We start from the raw sequence: 18,332 nt of genomic DNA on the forward strand, positions 1-18,332 counted from the left end.
GCATGTGTCAAGGTGATCTATTTATTAAGACACCTAACTTAATTTCACTGGATTTATTTTCAGTGTATGCGAGAGGAGGCAATGACTATGGCAGGAATTCCCTCACCCAACCCAATTTCAGCCCTCTGGTGCACATTTGGGGAGGGTGTGAGGTGTGCATGAGGAGAGGGTGGTGGGAAGTTCTGTTGCACAAGTGTAAAATCCTTGCACTCTCAGAACAAGTTTGGATCCCACCCAGTGCAACAGAAATGGATCTAGGCAGCTTGAGTTTGAACCTCACTGTGTCCACGGACCTATTGGTATAAGAGTTTTGTCAAAGGGCAGCAGAAATAGCAAGGATTGCACATCAGAAAGGGATGCTGGAGAGGGTAGGACCAACTTGAAGAGACACAAAATCTCACTGCTAGGTTTAGTAGACCTTTTACGGAACCACCAGTTTAGAAAACAGCTGTGCACAAGGCTGGAATACAGAAACCCCAACATTATTTGCATCAAGTAATTCTAAACATTGTGGATTTCTGGAGTTCCTTTGTTGAAAATTTCTGTTGACGTGCTGGCTTCCATAAGCATTGTCAATGTTCAGGATTCCATGTGAGCATAGGAAAAGATCCCTGCCCTTTAGGGACAGCAGTCAAGAGACAGAAACTACACCTGATGTGTTAGCACAGGGGCTGAAGTTTATTTGTTTTTATTTACCTGAAGCAGGCACTTAGGCTGCAATCTTGTGCAGAGGAGAAGAGAGGCACCTCAGTCCTTCTTCGGGTCGTACCCCCTTATTCCAGAGCAGCCTTTTTTTAGGCATAGGTATGACATTATTTTCATAGTCATTCATTCATTATTTCTGAAACTTTCTCCCCTTAAGTGTGTATAGAACTGGACAGTCTTAGAATACGTGCACATTACCATTTATTCTGCTTCCAGTGCATTCCTACCACTGGTGTTTGAAGCCAAGTACACATGACATTAGCCACAGTCTATCTGTATCTTGTAGTTTCTCGAGAAATACTCCTGTTCACTGTGTTTTCCCTGATTTGAAAACACATCGTGGTTAAGCTAAGGTGCATACAGTTCAGACAGCAGTTTCACATGCACAAATTACAGCTTCCTAGAATAGGAGCTCGGGAAGTTCCAGGTACAGGGGGGGATGTCATGCAATGCCCATGGGGTGTGTAGAGCAATCTGGTGTGTAGAGCTAGTGTGGCTTGAAACATAGGTGGTGAAACAACATTGCTGCATTTTAAGTCTCTGATGTGCACATACCCTTAGAGACTTGAAGTGCTTTCAGCTGCTGCTTCATCATCATCTGAGTTACTGTTTATTGACATGTTGAAGTCACCTTGAAAATATTTTATTGAAAGGTAGGGTGAAAGTATTTTTTAATAAATAATATCCAATAAGTAAAATAATGGCTCTCACGCATCACATGAGATATGGTTGAAAAGCTGCTTTGCAGCCTCAGTTCCACTAATAAAATGGGAGTGGATGTTGGCCACATTTTGCTGTAGAGACCCTTTCTGATCCCAATAGCAAATTGTGTTCTGTAGTTTGTGTGGTGCAGTGGTTAAGAGCGGTAGTCTCGTAATCTGGGGAACCGGGTTCACGTCTCTGCTCCTCCACATGCAGCTGCTGGGTGACCTTGGGCCAGTCATACTTCTTTGAAGTCTCTCAGCCCCACTCACCTCACAGAGTGTTTGTTGTGGGGGAGGAAGGGAAAAGAAAATGTTAGCCCCTTTGAGACTCCTTAAAGGGAGTGAAAGGCGGGATATCAAATCCAAACTCTTCTTCTTCTTCTTCTTCTTAAGTATTTTTGCACATTTATTCCCTCCCAAGGAGGATCAACTTTGCTGCAGATATTCTGACATGAATCTAAGGTGGCCAAATGATACAGCTGTTGATATATGTCATGATATGTTGAGTCATTTAGCGAAATCTTCAAGAAAGGTGTTTTGTTGTCAAATTTGTAATACAGCTGCATGTAACATTTGTCTGACATGCAGTGGTGTTATGGGGTGGTCTTTGCATGTGTGGATGCATAACTCTTTCTCCTAAAACATCTGTGGCTTGGCACTTTCGTCCTCACCAGGTTCTAGAACAATATTGAAGCCCTGTCTGGAGGAGGGTGGGGTAGAACAATAGCAAGGTAAAAGTTAAGCTTTCGTTCTTCCTGCTGTTACAGTTGCTACATCCCAAGAAAACTTAGGAGCTGATAAGCAGACACCAGTCTGGCTGAGGTTATCCAACACTGTAGTTTGAACAAAAACATGTACAGTGGTACCTTGGGTTACATACGCTTCAGGTTACATACACTTCAGGTTACAAACTCCTCTAACCCAGAAATAGTACCTCGGGTTAAGAACTTTGCTTCAGGATGAGAACAGAAATTGTGCTCCGGCGGCGCGGCGGCAGCAGGAGGCCCCATTAGCTAAAGTGGTGCTTCAGGTTAAGAAGAGTTTCAGGTTAAGAACGGACCTCCAGAACGAATTAAGTACTTAACCCGAGGTACCACTGTAGTTCCAATATCTGTTTACTGAATATTCTGGCTTCAGTTGAAAACTGTCCTTGCAAGACTTTTTAAGTCAGACGCACGCATGCACCCCTCCCCGCCCATTTCCTCCCCGCCCATTTGCATGCCTGCTTATATGGCAGTGTTTCTAGTTGCTTCCTCCCATAGGCCAGTTTTTTGTATGCAATTGTAACAGTGGCTTAGGAAACTCTTTCGTTGCACCCCATACTGAACACTTCTTGTGTTCCACAGGTGGGCTGAAGCTGAGCCAAGGGCTTGTCCCAAAGCTTTTCCTTTTTTAAAATGATAATCAGAGTTCCTGATAAAGAGAATGCCTTTGAACTTGTATATATTGCTTTTCCTAAGAACAAAGATACACTTATCCTAAAAACTTTTGCAGATGATCAGTTTGTAATAATAAACACTGTTTCTGCCAATTTGTCACGTAGGAATGATCTCTGCTTTCAAAGAGATTCAAGGACATTGCATTATCCCACTACTTAAAATGGCTTTATTGCTGGGAACCTGCAGTCTTTTCCCCACCAGCAAGAGGAGCCAATGCAATGTGCTTTTTTAAATGCACATCACTGGAATAGTTTGATTAGTGCCCTTGATGTCACTGAGCGACAACTTGGTTTCCATTTAGCAGTTTCACACCTCACAGAAAGCCTTTAGACTTTTCCTTGAGCCTTCAGGTGGACTTATTGCAGAGGTAAACATAACAAACTTTACCAACCGCACCTTACAAGCTCCAAATGGTGAACCTGGAGGCTATGGGTGTGTGCTGCTGCTGCTTCCACTGTGTAGCTTTGAGAGCTGCAGCGCATGGGAGCTGTTCTAGCATGCCAAGGAAGGGTGTTTCTAGAGGAAAAGAAGGTTCAGACACTAAGGGCTGTATTCAACTAACTTTTACTCAGAGTAGGCCCATTGAAACTAATGGACCTAAGTTAGCCATGACCATTTACTTCTCAGTAAAAGTTAGTTGAATATGTAACCCTAGCTTACAGAAGGCTGAAAACAATACATGTCAGGAGTAAACAGCAGTAGGGAGAGGCAGTTCCTTTGGTGATAGTTTGCTCTGAGTTACAGGATCAGTGAAAGCTGCCTTACTCAAGTCAAGACTTTTGGCCTCTCTAGCTCAGTAGCGTCAATTCTGACTGGCAGCAGCTCTCCAGGGTTTCAGACAGGAAATTTCCCACTACCTGGAGATGTCAGAGATAGAATCAGACCCAATTTGCCTGTGATGCATGTGGTTTTAATGATCAATAGATCTCCCCCAATGGCTCACTAGGCTTAGAACATGCCTACAAGGAATGCAGGTGTGAGGAATGAGGATGTTGCTTTTTCACATAAGTCACAATGCTGGAACTAAAAACAGCTTGTGGTTAGAATGCTTGCAACTGGGACTAGTGGTCAGGTTTGGCTCTGTCGCTTGCGTCAGTATGTAAATGGATAGAAACATAGACCAAATAAGGAATACAGTAAACAGAAGTGGTGGTTGTCGAAATCTGAGGAATGAGAGATGTCAACGAGGACAAGAATGTTAGTAGGTAAATTAGGGGGTTGTGATAGGCTGTAAACCTTTTAGTACCCATCTAATGGGGAGACAAGGAAGGGAAGTTCCGCTTTGGGTATAGGGAATATAAGCTTATGCTTTGTAACTTTTGGGTTTGCCTACTTTGGACAACGGCTCTTGCAAGAACGTATGTATTCAATAAACTCTTTGCTGCTTCACCAATTTTGTTCAGATTGTATTTTAAGGAGCAGGATTAAGGGTCTTAGGACCCACTTCTTACATTTTACAGCAGGTGAGGTCTCTTTCCAGAGGGTTACCTTCATCATGGAGAGCATGGCATCAAGTTGATAATCTGGAACAGACTTGGAGGGGTAGCAGGGCAGAGAGGAACTTTGCCACAGCATCTTAGCAAATTGCTATTAGTTTCATACTCACTGTGGGCATGCAATGAAAATAGCCAGAGTTGTGCCCAAGATTTAAAAGCAGGTTAAACCATAACAAAAGGTGGTATTCAACTAAGTTTTATTCCAGGTAGACTTAACATATGATCTAAGAAATGTTCCTTTCAGTGGGTGCACTGAGAGTTGAATATGAATATGAAAACAAGGAACAGCTAGTCAGCCGCAAGAAAGCAGCTGTATCTGACTATAAAGCGTCTCCTCCAGGAGACTCAATAGCAGCAGCAGTTCTGACTCATTTTGAGGGCAGCGAGGGAGTTGTCAGAGGATATATGATAAAGCTCAGCAGAACGATCTCTCACAAACACCATCATTTTTCAGAAGAGGGGTGTGGAAAGGAAAGCAATCCAGAGCATGCCCTTCTGAGCCTTTACAAAATCTCCATACTTTTTATTTTCACTCCTGTTTTGATAAGCACAGAGGCAAGAATGTTGACCTGTAAGTATTTTTTTAATATAAAAAACCATGCCAAGCTTTCTTCTCTTTGCTCAAAGCAATTTACAAAATCAATATAACAAAACCAAGTATGAAAAAACAAATTAAAAAAGTCAACTACACCCCAAGTCAAGGAGCAGCTAAGTTAATACGGAGGACTGACAACAGCAGAGGACTGATTATTCAATCTTAGGCATAGCTGGGGCTTACTCAAAGGCAAGTGTGCAGAGGATTGCAATTAATGGGACACTTTTTCAGACAATTGGGACTTTTGTGTTTTGATTTAGAATCTTCTGAAAAGATTGCAGGGGTGAATACTGGTAGGCATGCCTAGGGAACTCATTCCATAACCGGCCCCATTAGTAGGGAGCTTCTGTGCCAACAGTGCACAGATTTAATCTTCAAAGGCATTTTGTTGATGTTAACATATATGGGGGAGAGGTTAGCTGAGGTATAAAGGCCTACACCATTCACATATTCAAACCAGTAGCATGAACTGTCTCTGGATAGAATCAAGGTAGTGCAGAAGACGACTTGAGAGGCTGCATTCTGACCATCTGAAGCCTCCCCTTGGAGCACTTTGCAGTACATAGTTTCCAGTATGCACCACCTTTCTTGTGCTTTTAGGCCTAAGCTTTTACACTGTCATTTTCCATAGATGGCCATCAACTTGGGATTGTTTTAAAAGGGGGTTGCAGACAAATTAACTCTGCTAGTCTTGATACTTCTGAATATTAGTTGCTGGGAATCATTAGCAGGAGAATGCTGTTGCTGTCATGTTCCACTTGTGGACTTCCTCCCCGAAGTCTGGTTGGCCACTGTGTGGGAACAGGGCTCTTATGTCCAATTTTTAGACGTCAGCCAGCTATGTTAACAGAAATGACTATGAGTACAGTGGTATTTTCTGCTTCCAAGGGCAAACTTAACAAACCAAAACACCTACTTCCGGCTTTGCAGCGTTCTTAATTCAAGTTGTTCATAAACTAAGCTGTTCTTAAACCAAGGTACCACTGTATGTGACTCTATGAGTTAAAAGTATAGCAACAACACCCCTAGCATTCTCCCCTCCACCTGTGTTACAAATTCTTCTACCAGTTAGAATGGAAGGCAGATTAAACACCAGCAGCAATTTTTTTTTTAAAAAAAATGTTTTTATATTCCAAAGTTCAGTTACACAGGTAAGAAAGCTTATACAAATCAACAGCATCTTTGTCATTAGAATGGTGAAAATGGCAGCATTATTGCAATTATACAGTTTGGTACCTATGTCACTAACATGCACACTGACATTTAAAGGGGGCAAATGAGCTCTGGCACCAGCTTACATCTGTAGAAACTATTTGGTGCTTCTTTCTGTTTCACAAGCTCCTTCTCCTTAGTAGAGTCCAAATTATGTGCAATGGTTCTCAAACGGCTAGACATACATAAGGGCAATCCACACAAGTCTCTATCATGGTTTGCATGAAACTGAGCATATATACAATCAATTCTTTATGACTCTTACAATTATCTGCAGGAAAACTTAATAAGGCACCCCTGCCTATAATTGCTGGAGGCAGAGATGAGAAACGAGAGCAAGTAGATGTTACTCAGTATTGAATGGTTCACAGTGCAACTGATTGACTTCAGTAGTTTCTTGCTCAAATTCTCATTTCACAGAGTTCAAAGGATCCTAAGACAGTCACAATTATAATACAACATTTAGTGAACTAATATTTACACACTGACATTTCATTGCACGCAACTCGGTAAGGGGCAGCTCCTCCAACAAAGAGAGCTTCTTCACGCATAGATATCTATTGTGATTATGCATAGCCACCTCCTCCTCCTCTTGTGTGTCCATTTTTTAAACAGTTTTTCGTTTTTGCACCAGAAGGAGAGTATCTCCTACCCCTTTGACTTCGGCAAGTGGTGCTTTTGGCATGAAGCAGTCTGGGGGGGAAAACTTTATAGTCAGTCTCTTCACTGCACTTGTCATTGCTTTGCCTTTTTCACTATGGTGCCAACTGCAGAGATCACCGTTGTTTTGGAGCCGCTTGCACTGGTTGTGACAGTTACCACAGCTGGCAGTGTTGCAGTAGTAGTGAGAATGGTGGGTTGAGCTATTGTTGTCACAGGAATGGCAGAATCCCATTTGCTTTTCCTCTTCTGTGCATCTGTGTATGTAAAAAGCAAGCATTAATTTCAGCAGCCAAGATCAGACAAGATGCTTTTTGTCACCATTCCTTGAAGAGCAACCCTTAAATGATGACGCTTTCAGCCATTCCATGCTGACAGAACCAACTTACATGCTCCAAAAAGCATGTTGCACAGCCCTCCTATGACTGTCCCAATTTAGAATTCTGGTAGCAGAATGCATATAACTGAATTATTTCTTCATATCAGTAACCCCCTATTAGTGAGAGTCTAGTACATCAGGGAGAAGGATTCTACTAATCCAAGGGTGGCTAACTCCCGAGGGACTGCGATCTACTTTCAAAATTAAAATCTGGCAGTGATCTACCCCCCTTTTTTCCAAAACACTTCTACTAGTGTCTATCAGCATGCTTGTTCTGGTAAGAATGCTCAACTTCTGCAGATAGGATTACATAAGATACTTAATTTTACAGTTTCATGAATTCTGTTCTAAGTTACTCAGTTTGTATTGCCTACAGAATCAGAGTTTTCTGCTTTCATCAAAAAAAAATCAGATCCTGTAGTTTTTGGGGGCAAACTTTTCAGGTGCCAAACATAATTTGCAGTTTATTTGCTCTCTCACAGTAAATGCCAAAAGGAAGAGACATATGATGAAGATTCCATGGCTTTTGTGTGTTCCAGAGTTAAGATTCCAGAATTAAGATGCAAAGTCAGGATGTTTAACTTACCACCACCTGCAGTGCTGGCTGTTGTAGTGGTTGTAGAGGGAGCGTTTGTTGTTCCTTTCTTAGTGCCTGTTACAAACTCAATCTAGAAAAGAAGTGGAAGCAAATCATATTCTGTACTTATAATACCTATTTGCTGGCATTAGGAACATGGCAAAAAAAGGGTTTATGAGCAGGACATCCTTGTTGACTGTTGAAGACACACCCACACACCAGACAAGGGGACCAACTCCATCTTCAGACTCGGAGCAATTTTGGAGGGACAAATAGTAGTCCTTCTCTAATCCCATAAGATAACTTCAAATAACGAGGTTAGAATCTCACGTTCCTTCACTGTACAATTTATGCTTCTGCAATTCATGTCTCTACATGCATGACTTATATGGTCTGCATTACAGATGACAATCTAGCAACCAGAGAAACCACAGTCTGAGCACACGTCTCCAAGTCTGTGATCATGGGAGAAAACAGTATCACAGAGCTGGGCACTTATTACAGGAAGTAAAACAAAAGGGGCAAACCGAATGACGGAGACAAAGAAGTTAGCCACAGAAATATCTGCTGCCAGGAAACTCTAAACTGCTACGTAAAGGGGTGCGCATGTCTTGCTAACTATTTGGGTAATGTACACAAATTCAGGCCTCTCCTAATTTAGTCTGCTCTGTTTTATGATGGATAGCAATGGGGTGGCTCTGCATGAATGCACAGATAAATTGTGAAGTATCACAAATAACATCTCATGCTCTTGGTTCAAGAATACTGGTAACCCATATAAAAAGCAAATTTCTGACTTGCTCAGTGTGACTAATAGAAATTTAGTGATTGGGTGGCTAAGCAGTTGGATTAAGTTCAGTAGAAGGAGCACAGATCATAATAATTTCTCTATATTTTGAAGTTATAATCTGGTACCTTAGTTCGCTCCTTCTTGGCCTTTTCCAGCTTGTCCATTTCAATTTTCTGTGCTTTCGCTGGAAATAGAACCATAGAACAGTGAGCACACTCAATAGATTCAACACCGCAAAGCAATTCTGAATCCACATTAGAGCTTCCCATGTCAGGAGGATCAACAGGGCGACAACACTTAAGAAGACACTGATAGCATGGATTCTTAAGTGTGCCTGCTTCCCAAAAAAATATTTTCGGTGTAGAGCCCTTTCCAATAAAAATATTCTCCCCAGGACACAGCCAACAAGCAACTAGTTTCTTCCCATTCAGATAAAAGGGGGGGGTGTGGTATAGATCCCCATGTACAGTGCTTTGAGCTCCTTAAAGAAAAGGCACCGTACAGATAAATAGGTTCAATTAAACCATCTCTTAAGTTCCAGAATCATTCACGAATACTAGAGAGGGTATCAAAACAAAAACTGGATGCAATACCTAGTGCCTCATAATAGGAGTCTTCAGACCACCCATGAGGATCAAACATGTCCTAAAAGAGAAGAGAAAGAAAAGTTACGTAAATATGAATTTTAAGATATACAGTATATCAAGTTAGAAGGCAATGCTCTTAATTTTGCATTCCAGTTTTGTTTATTTCCTTAAAAAAAAAGTCAATATATAAAAGTTTATAGACCTTACAACGTTATCCTGACAGCTAGAATCCAAATGGGAAAGAAAGATGGTGCTAAAGGACAGAGAATGGTGACCAGGGGATTAGCTGTCACAGAACGTTCATCCCTTAAATGCCTTGATCAGGTCATGTACTTTGGCACAACTATGGGGAAGAGTAACTCAGTAACAGCAGAACGTTGAGACTGTACTGAATTCTGTGCAGATGGTATTTAGCCAGAACTGCGTGAGGTGAGAGTGGGGCTATGTTCATTCGCCCCATCCCCTCTATTGCATCTTTGTCATGGCTAGGATCCTAAATCATGCAAAGTTCCAAACCCACGTGTTTATCTTCAAATGCGTATACTGACAGAGCTGGATGATGGGAAGGGACGGGACCAGTGAGTAAGGCCCTGCTCTCCCCCTCATCAATTCTAACGGTGTGAGGTATTAAAGACAGGAAACTGCTTGCATTCCATGGACTGTTTCATCCAGTTGTCTAAAAAACCTGGAGAATAGAAACCTATTCTCACAGACGTCAGGAATCCTAACTAACATCCCCCCTCCCCACCCAAGTTATTTGTTCCACTCACCTTGGGGTAATTTGTGCCAAGTTCATCAATCGCACAGAACTGGATCAACTTCTCATAGATGCTGAAATAAACAATCAAAGTACATTGTTTTTCAGCGTTGCACATCTTTGTTCATATCTAACTAGGCCCTCCTCTCACTGAAGAGGTTACAAATATAGAAGAGGACTATATGTAGCTTGTGGAACCCTTTAGATGCAACCAGACAGTCTTACCTTGGGTTGCGGAACTCTTTCTTCCTTTGAATGATATAGTTCATGTCCATGCCCTCTTTTATCTTCCTCTCATACAGCTTTTGTATCTTGTCCTACACAGAAAAGCGTCATAGAATCAATACAAAGCAGTGGAAATATTCCAGAATGCTTCACAGCAAACACACATGTGTTGAAAGAGAAGTTAAATGGCATAATAATTAAATTTCTATACTGCCCTTCATCTGAGGATCACAGGGCTCTTTACTATTTAGAAACACAAAAATACATACCATAGTTAAACAGTAACACAAACCCTCCCCCCCCCCCAATTTAAATGGCCATAAATTGTTTAATGAGCCAAAGGCCTGGGAGATGAGCGATTCGCCTAAATGTATTCGCCTAAAGACACAAGGCGAGCTTTCCTGCGGAGAGCTTTCCACAAGCATTGAGCCACCGCAGAAAGGGCTCGTTCTCATGTTGCCAGCCTCCGGACCTCTTGTGGATGACGATCACAGGGTCCAGGTTGGCTCTTATAGGGAGAAGCAGTGCTTGAGATATTGTGGTCCTGAGCTAATTAAGGCTTTATAGGTCATAACCAGCACTTTGAATTAGGCTGAGAAACTAATTGGCAGCCAATGGAGTTGGGCCAGGATTGGCGTTATATGCTCAAACTATCTTGCCTCGGTAAGCAACCTGGCTGCTGAATTCTGCACCGGCCGAAGCTGATGGGAGGCACTCTGCATCACTGAGGCCACCTGAGCCTCAGGTGACAGCAATGGATACAGAAGCTGCATATTCACTCATTCAGAGGGAGTGTAATCCCATCAGGAGCAGGGAACCTTCCATCCATTTGGTTTAGGGAACCGCCCACTGACAGTGCCCTAGCTCAAAGGCAGAGGAGGACCAGATTACCACTATGTCTCATGCCCATTTTAGTTCTCCATACCACATTGAACACCATTCCAGAAGGCTCCTTGACCTTCATGAGTGGGTTTTCAGGGGGTTGGGTAGGGCTTGGGGTAGGAAGGCAAAGGTAGGAAGGCCTTGCTCAGCAAGAATATGCAAATTCAATAATTATTTGCAAGGCTGGCTGAAACAAAAAGGTGGTTAAGAACACCAGCAACCTTTGTGGAATTTTAAGTTACAGTCAAAACCTCAACAAGATACAATATATGACATGGGTTACAGAAATAGGATTTGAAAAATGAAAAATTAAGCTGACCTGTAAGTGGTTGGAACATCTGCCAGGGGGTTCCGGAGGAATTTTGATCTCATCAGGAGACATGTTTCTTACTCGCTCAGAGAAGGAAGCTAGAAATAGAAAGGAGGCCATTAGAATAGCAAAGAGCATTAAAGAGATTTAAGCATGTTAAGTTCCTGTACTTCTGATCTTAAAAAGAAACAATCCCCTTTTTGTCAGTGGTTTCTGAAGACTGAGAAGCAAGTGCATTGGCAGACATGCAGGAAACTGGAAGCTCAATGCTTCTATCTTTAACGCAATTCTTCAGCTTTAATTTTTTGGGGAAAGTGTTTTTCATATTTACTATCATATATTATTAGCATTGGCTTAGATCACGGTGACAACTGGTTCATATGCAAGGCACAGTACCTAATAAACGCAACAACTGCTGATTATTCTTAAAGCAAATTGCTAGCCACAGACAATTATTGTTTAGACTTTGTTCAGTTTAAGAACTACCACGGGAGCATCGAGAAGTTTGATCAGTGCCTCTTGCCAGTTAAATATTTCACCCAACATTGATGACCAAGAATTTTGGCATTGCAATTATTTCCAAAATCTGCATCTCAAAATATGATGGTTCTAAACTTATGTGGGCAAATCAGTTTTTAAAAGGGATAAGTGAAAGCCTGAAGTTTATCAAAGAACTGAATGCAGCAGAGAATTGTTTAAAGAGAACTGGAACAAGATACAGGTCAAATGCTGAACATTTCTTGTTTAAAATGTATCACAACTGCCAAAATAGGGGCATAACCTGACCAACATGCAGCAGCGTCCAGGTTTTGTTCTTAAATGCATGTGGGCTGTTGGTGATAGAGAGAATTAGACACAATGTTTCTACAAGTACAGGAAAAAGGCTGCTCTTCAAAAGGACATTATTCCAAGGCGACACTGTGTACCACGCTCTTGTCCCTTTCCTTGGCATCAGGCTCTGCCTTCAGTCTTGGCCTGAAAAGCTCAGACAATATGCCGTTTGTGAACAAATGCTTTTCTTTGAGCTTGAAAACAGGCTGCTACTTAAAAAGTGGGCAGGGTGGGGGCATTCATCCTGGAAATCCCTTTTCCACTGCATTTTTCCGTTTTTTAAATAATATAATAATAACACGATTAGAACTTTCCTAGTTTGGGGGCAGTAATGTTTACATCGCAAGCAGCCTGTGTCGGCAGAAAGATTTCCCCAGTAGCAGGCAGGCGTTATAGTTCACAAGCAACTGCATTACACTACTTGCTTCCAGTTAATATTAACTGAAGGACTGACTCTTATGTCCATCAAAGGATGGAGGGGCAAAATATTCTGCTATATTCCTATTACTCTTATCTGCTCTGAACCTTTTGTAGACAGGACGGCTCTACAAACATGAGCATATAGAACTGTCTGAAGACTTAGCCGTGCATCTGCGTCTAGCTTTTTACCACTGGTGTCTTGTCATGTTTGTATCCACCGTAATCAAAGGCAAACAAACACCTGGGCCTCAGTTTAAAATTATAATTCTGCCTTCAGAATTCTGCAATTTGGGCATCTCCCATGCCCTCCTCTCCAGCACCATGCTCTTCCATTAGGATGCTATTTAGGGTTAAGTTCGCTAGCAGTCACAAGTAACAAAGAAATGTCCTTTGGCATTTCCAGAGAATGTGCTTCTGTGAAGAACAGAAATCTTGCCAACATCCCCAGAGGAACACAGTTTGGCTCCAGAGCCCCTTGACAACAAGCTACGGACTTGTTATAGGTTACAAAGCCAGTGATGTGAGGGGTGTGTCCATTTCTAATTAAGAATGTCTCAAGTACCAAGTGGTGGTACCACCGATGTTTCATTACAACGGAGACCAGACATCTGAGGGAAAAGGTGATTTTTAAAAAGACTTTAATGAAGTCAGATACCCAAACCTCAGGTGCAATTTAAAGCTAGCTAGGTATTAGGCTTTTGTGTTTTCTTGAGGGTCCTTGTTAGGCAGGAAACGGATTTAATACTGTTCTACAGAAGACACTGACGGGAGCTCAGGGAATGGCAAACAGTGCCAGAAGTGGCATGCTAGAGAGATGGCATTTACAATTAGGCAGCAAATACTGTTAGTTTCATCTATATATGTTTTCCTCTAATAATTTGGTTTGGGATTTTATTGCATCCTTGCACATGCCTTCTAAATAAATTTAATGAGCTTCTTTGGTAGCGAATAGTTTAATATTTTAACACCTGAATATTGGTCGCTCTCCTATGATTGACTACACCAGAGCTCAGTATGTAAGGGAATCAAGAAGCATTCTCTTGAGACTTAGCTTTTTATATGGCTGAAAGTTTGTTTCAGAACTCAGACTTGTGCACTTTTCACTATCCCCCTCCCCATTCTCGGCCTCACTCTTTTCTGTCATAAGAGTATGCCCCACCTTCTATCTGCATGCCAATCTGCACCCAAGAGGAAATGGCTGGTAGACATGTGCATCAGGCGCTTCTTACGATAACGGCAACAAAAGTTAGCAAGTAGCCATAAAAAGTGCCCTAAGCGGTGGGGGGGGGGGGAAGCCCCTATATAATCTCCTGAGTGACACAGAAAGTTAACCAAGAACCAATTGTTTATCAATGTGCTGAAATCAAGGAGGTAGTCTCAGGAATAAATTTTGTTACAGCAATTTAAGCAGTGTGAAATGCACAACATTGTATAGTGTATAACACCTGCTGCCTTCACCTTAATTCCGCAATAAATGGAAATGAATATATGTTGCCAGGGCGCACTTTCAGACATTTCGTGCATTCTACATCCTGTCATTTCCCCCAAAGATCAAATCCACTTTTGTGCCAGTCAGGTGTGGTGACCTGACATTGGTTGTACCGTTTGACTGGGTGTGCGCGCCTGCTGGCTTCCAGCCTAAGGCGTACTGCAAGGGGAATGCAGGAAGCTGAATATCAGCATGATTCACCATTATAGGCACACCCAACCTCTGGCTTGTGAAGTAAATAATTATTCATACCTTGAAGCTATGGTTTGACTAAGGGCTTGGCTAAGGCAATGGAAGCCACAGGGAACATATACCAATAAGCTGGGGCTAAATCTACAACTGGAATTGTATTGCTAGAATACAAGCCATATATATAAGGTACCAGATCTGCCCAGTTGGCTTTTTACCCACAAATCGGACAGGCATCTTTCTCCTTTCCTAGTAATCTACTGGCCACTTCAAGGGTTTCTATAGTACTACATCACCTTCCGGTTCTTTCATCTGATGACCAGCCAAAAACTTTTATTGTCTTACTTCCCTGTACATCAACAGGGCCAGGCTTTTCTCTCAATTCAAAAAGATTTACAGTTCCTCTTTGCTGCCTCACAAAACACGAACATTTTCTTGGAATGCTTGTGCCTTTAAAATCCTTCCTCAAAATACAGCCTTTAATGCCTCTTGAAAGCCAAACCATGCATGCTGTGAAGACCAGAAGCTTTGCATTGGGGTTGATACAAACAATTACCCACCACGGGGAATCGTTCCCATATGATCACATTTAAAGTGTCCTAGTGGCTGCTTGGCTGCCCAAATTCATTACATGTCTAAATGTGTAGCAGGGAGGCTTTTGACACCATACGTGTCCCTAGCCCATGGTTGTGAAAACCAAAACACAGAACTGGGATTGTACAACTGTCCACAGTTGGCTATTTGACATGCCATGAATATGGATGAAAATCCCCAAAGAGATGACTGACTCCAGCTAAGGTGCTGCAGCAATTTAAGCTGCTGGCTGGTCTTGAGGACAAATGCAGTAGTTCCTTGCTTGATTCTAGCCTGCAAAGGATCCAAACAAGGTCTACAAATTTTAGCTAGTACCTCCAGCATACCAAAACAAGACAAAGATATGTAGTAAGAAATAAGGAAGGAATTAGCTCATCTAATTCTATCATTATGCTTCTCAATTACGTTTTTTATCCCAATGCATTTCTGAAGGGAAGAATAATGGAAGAAGTCTCCACAACAATATTGGGGAACTCCTTTAAAGTTTATGCTTTTGCCAACAGGCTACAAGAGGAACTGAACAAAGCTAGTTTTATTAGCCAGGCCAAAGGTTTGGAATTAAGACAGCCATAAGCTTACCTACTATTACCAGTAATTCACCCCACTCTAAGGGCTATTTTAGATCATGGTCTGGAATACAGTGGTACCTCGGTTTTCGAACGTAATCCATTCCGGAAGATCGTTCGAGTTCTGAAACGTTTGAAAACCGAAAACTCAATACAGAAGCCTCAATATGGAAGCCACGTGGCATTTTCAACTTCTGAAAAGTGTTCGAAAACTGAAGCATTTACTTCCACGTTTACGGTGATTGAAAACTGAAAGGTTCGTCAATGGAGACATTTGAAAACCGAGGTGCCATTGTAGTATTAAATGGATTAAAGTGAAAGTAGATTGATACTAGCATGCTTTTATTAACTGGTTATAATTAGTTGCCATTAGACTAAGCAGCATCTCCCACCCATAAAGGGGAGGTAACAGCAGGCTGGGGGAACCCCAAGGTTTGCTTAAGTATTTTTAGAATAAACTCTAAGCAGAGATGGACTGATCCCACCCTCAATGCAGTAAGGACTGAGTCTGCTCAGTGGTTATGGAATGCTGACCACTGGGAGTGGGGAAACTGAAGGATGATTATCTTGAAGAGGAGCGCCGCATCACATTTTGCTGCAGGTTCACCACTTACGTAGTTATAAATCTTTTATAGGGTCCTGTATAGAGCAGCCTTTCTCAACCTTGGGTCCCCAGATGTTGCTGAACTACAACTCCCATCACCCCAGCTAGCAAGGCCAGAGCTCAGGGATGATGGGAGTTGTAGTCCAACAACATCTGGGGACCTAAGGTTGAGAAACACTGGTATAGAGAGATGGTCAACTTTGTTCTTCATTAAATAACACATTCTGCAGTTGATCTTGCATTGAATAATAAGCCCTACAAACAAATAGTGCTTTTAAATTATTTTACACATTTACAGCCAGCTGGTGAACTGCAGCCAAGTGTGCAAAATCACCCTGAGACATTCCCCACAATGCTAACCCAAAAGGAAGCATCATTTATTTACTTAAATCCTCTTCAGTCTCAAATGGGATGGGCCAGCTATAACTTCATGCCTGGGAGAGAGGGTGTTCGTTATTTCCTGGCAACTAACAATAGAACTGTAGGGAAGTATATGAGGCATCAATATGCCACTGAGTCATCCAATTTTGAAAGGCCACTACAGTTACTGACTTCTGTTTGTGGGCTCAAGAATGCAGAACTAGATCAGCACATTCTGATCTTTTCTAATCTGATACATTTGCAACTCTTGTATACAAGCTCTAGAGTACTGTGTACATTTTCATATACACTGAAAAACGGCTATAGAATTTTGCATATATGCACAGGTCCCGCTTACCAAATACAATGAATTCCCTGGGAATCATTTGTTAAGTGAGCATTTGCATAATGAACCAACAATTTCCATTGATTCCTATGGCAAAATTTGTAATCTGTTCCCGAACAAGGATTTTTGACACCCAAAAGTCAACCCCCCATGAAAAATCTTATTACTCCCCCTCCATTCTTTAGCCAACCAGCAAAAGGCAAACAAAGAAGTAAAAAAAATGTTATTTGCTCAGATATCTGAATCTCTGGTGTGTATAGCATGGTTTGGGTACTAATTCCTCATATTTGGATAAGTGAATTTTCACATAGTGAACATTAGTAAAGCAGGACCCATGTGTAGTGTGAAAAGTGAACCACGTGATGCTGTAACTCTAAGACACTGAGACATAATGCTCTAAGACACCTGACTACTTGAAAATTGCTGGGGGTCGTGGGCAACCACCTAATGATTTTTCTGCTAGTTGTGGCAATTGTAATGTGCTGTCCTAAGAGCCATATGATTTTTAATTGCATTTTTACTGACATGCTATGGGACACCTGAATCTCGCACATCAAAGTTTGGGAGTCTCTGCTCTAAGGTACATTTAGTTGCTGAATCAGAAAATTCTTCAAAGAAGCAAGATGCAGCCACTAGTATCAGAACCACAGTTTATACAGGTAGCAATTCCTATGAATGGGAATAAAATGTTAACAGATGTGACCAATTCAATATGTGTCTATACAGTTGTACCTTGGTTGTTGAACTTAATCCATTCCGGGAATCCAAAACGGTTTGAAAACCAAGGTGCTGCTTCTGATTGGCTGCAGGAGCTTCCTGCACTCAATTGGAAGCTGCGGAAGCCCCGTCGGACGTTCAGCTTCCAAAAAACGTTTGCAAACCGGAACACTCACTTCCAGGTTTGTGGCGTTCGGGAGCCAAAACATCTGAGTACCAAGGTGTTCGAGAACCAAGGTATGACTGTACTGGCAGGGAAGTTTTTACAAACATTTTCACCCCTTGGGAAATGCGCCTCCATTAACAAATTTTCAAAGAATGTGAAACTGCTTTGCACTTAAGTAAAGTATTGCAGTACAGAGGATCTGCATACAAAAGCTGAAGCCTTCCCTTTTAGCTGCAGCACTTTCCAAGGGACATGCATACCAAAGCAAAGGTTCCTTGGCCTGACAATGGGGGTGATGGTGCCTTCCCTCTTTCCCCTGCTCCAAAACCTAAGCAGCAGCAGACTGGAGAACAGTGACTGCAATGGAAATTTTCCATAAATGTGTCTGCTCTTCTCAAAATGGTAACCTCTGGCAACCTCCCAAAAATCCAGCATATCCCCAATACTGTATCATATGCCAACCAAGAAGAGCAGGAAGGGCAAGGAAACATAGACGAGAACAGGCATGCTAGAGCTTGTTCATACTCACCAACTAGTTCTTGGGGATCTCTCTTCTCCAGTTCTGAAAAGTCCTAAACAAGAGAAAAGCAAAAGTTGTAAGTACAATAAGCCCTTTAAAACAGGTGTGTACTAGCCAATCCTACCCTACGAATTACAGATGGGGAACCAGTGGCTCTTCAGATGTTACTGATTTACAAAGTTCTCCCATCATCCCTGACCACTGACCATTTT

General features: G+C 41.9%; 1 protein-coding gene across 2 annotated transcripts in view; it reads right to left on the reverse strand.

The window, feature by feature from the left end:
• Positions 1–4,908: 4,908 nt before the first annotated feature.
• SAP30BP (SAP30 binding protein) overlaps positions 4,909–18,332 on the reverse strand; it is a 32,458-nt gene continuing 19,034 nt past the window's right edge. The window contains exons 4-11 of one of the 2 annotated variants that reach the window (XM_083429956.1): positions 18,130–18,172; positions 11,328–11,416; positions 10,127–10,218; positions 9,915–9,975; positions 9,151–9,202; positions 8,683–8,741; positions 7,777–7,858; positions 4,909–7,068 (exon numbers count right to left, since the gene is read on the reverse strand). In XM_083429956.1, the coding sequence (XP_083286082.1) occupies positions 6,887–7,068; positions 7,777–7,858; positions 8,683–8,741; positions 9,151–9,202; positions 9,915–9,975; positions 10,127–10,218; positions 11,328–11,416; positions 18,130–18,172 (660 nt within the window). In that variant the 3' untranslated portion in view covers positions 4,909–6,886. The remainder of the gene's footprint in view (positions 7,069–7,776; positions 7,859–8,682; positions 8,742–9,150; positions 9,203–9,914; positions 9,976–10,126; positions 10,219–11,327; positions 11,417–18,129; positions 18,173–18,332) is intronic. The other variant, XM_083429957.1, reaches the window with a different exon arrangement.

This window comes from Podarcis tiliguerta (assembly GCF_965153285.1).
Source record: "Podarcis tiliguerta genome assembly, chromosome: 2".
Classification (NCBI taxonomy): Eukaryota; Metazoa; Chordata; class Lepidosauria; order Squamata; family Lacertidae; genus Podarcis; species Podarcis tiliguerta.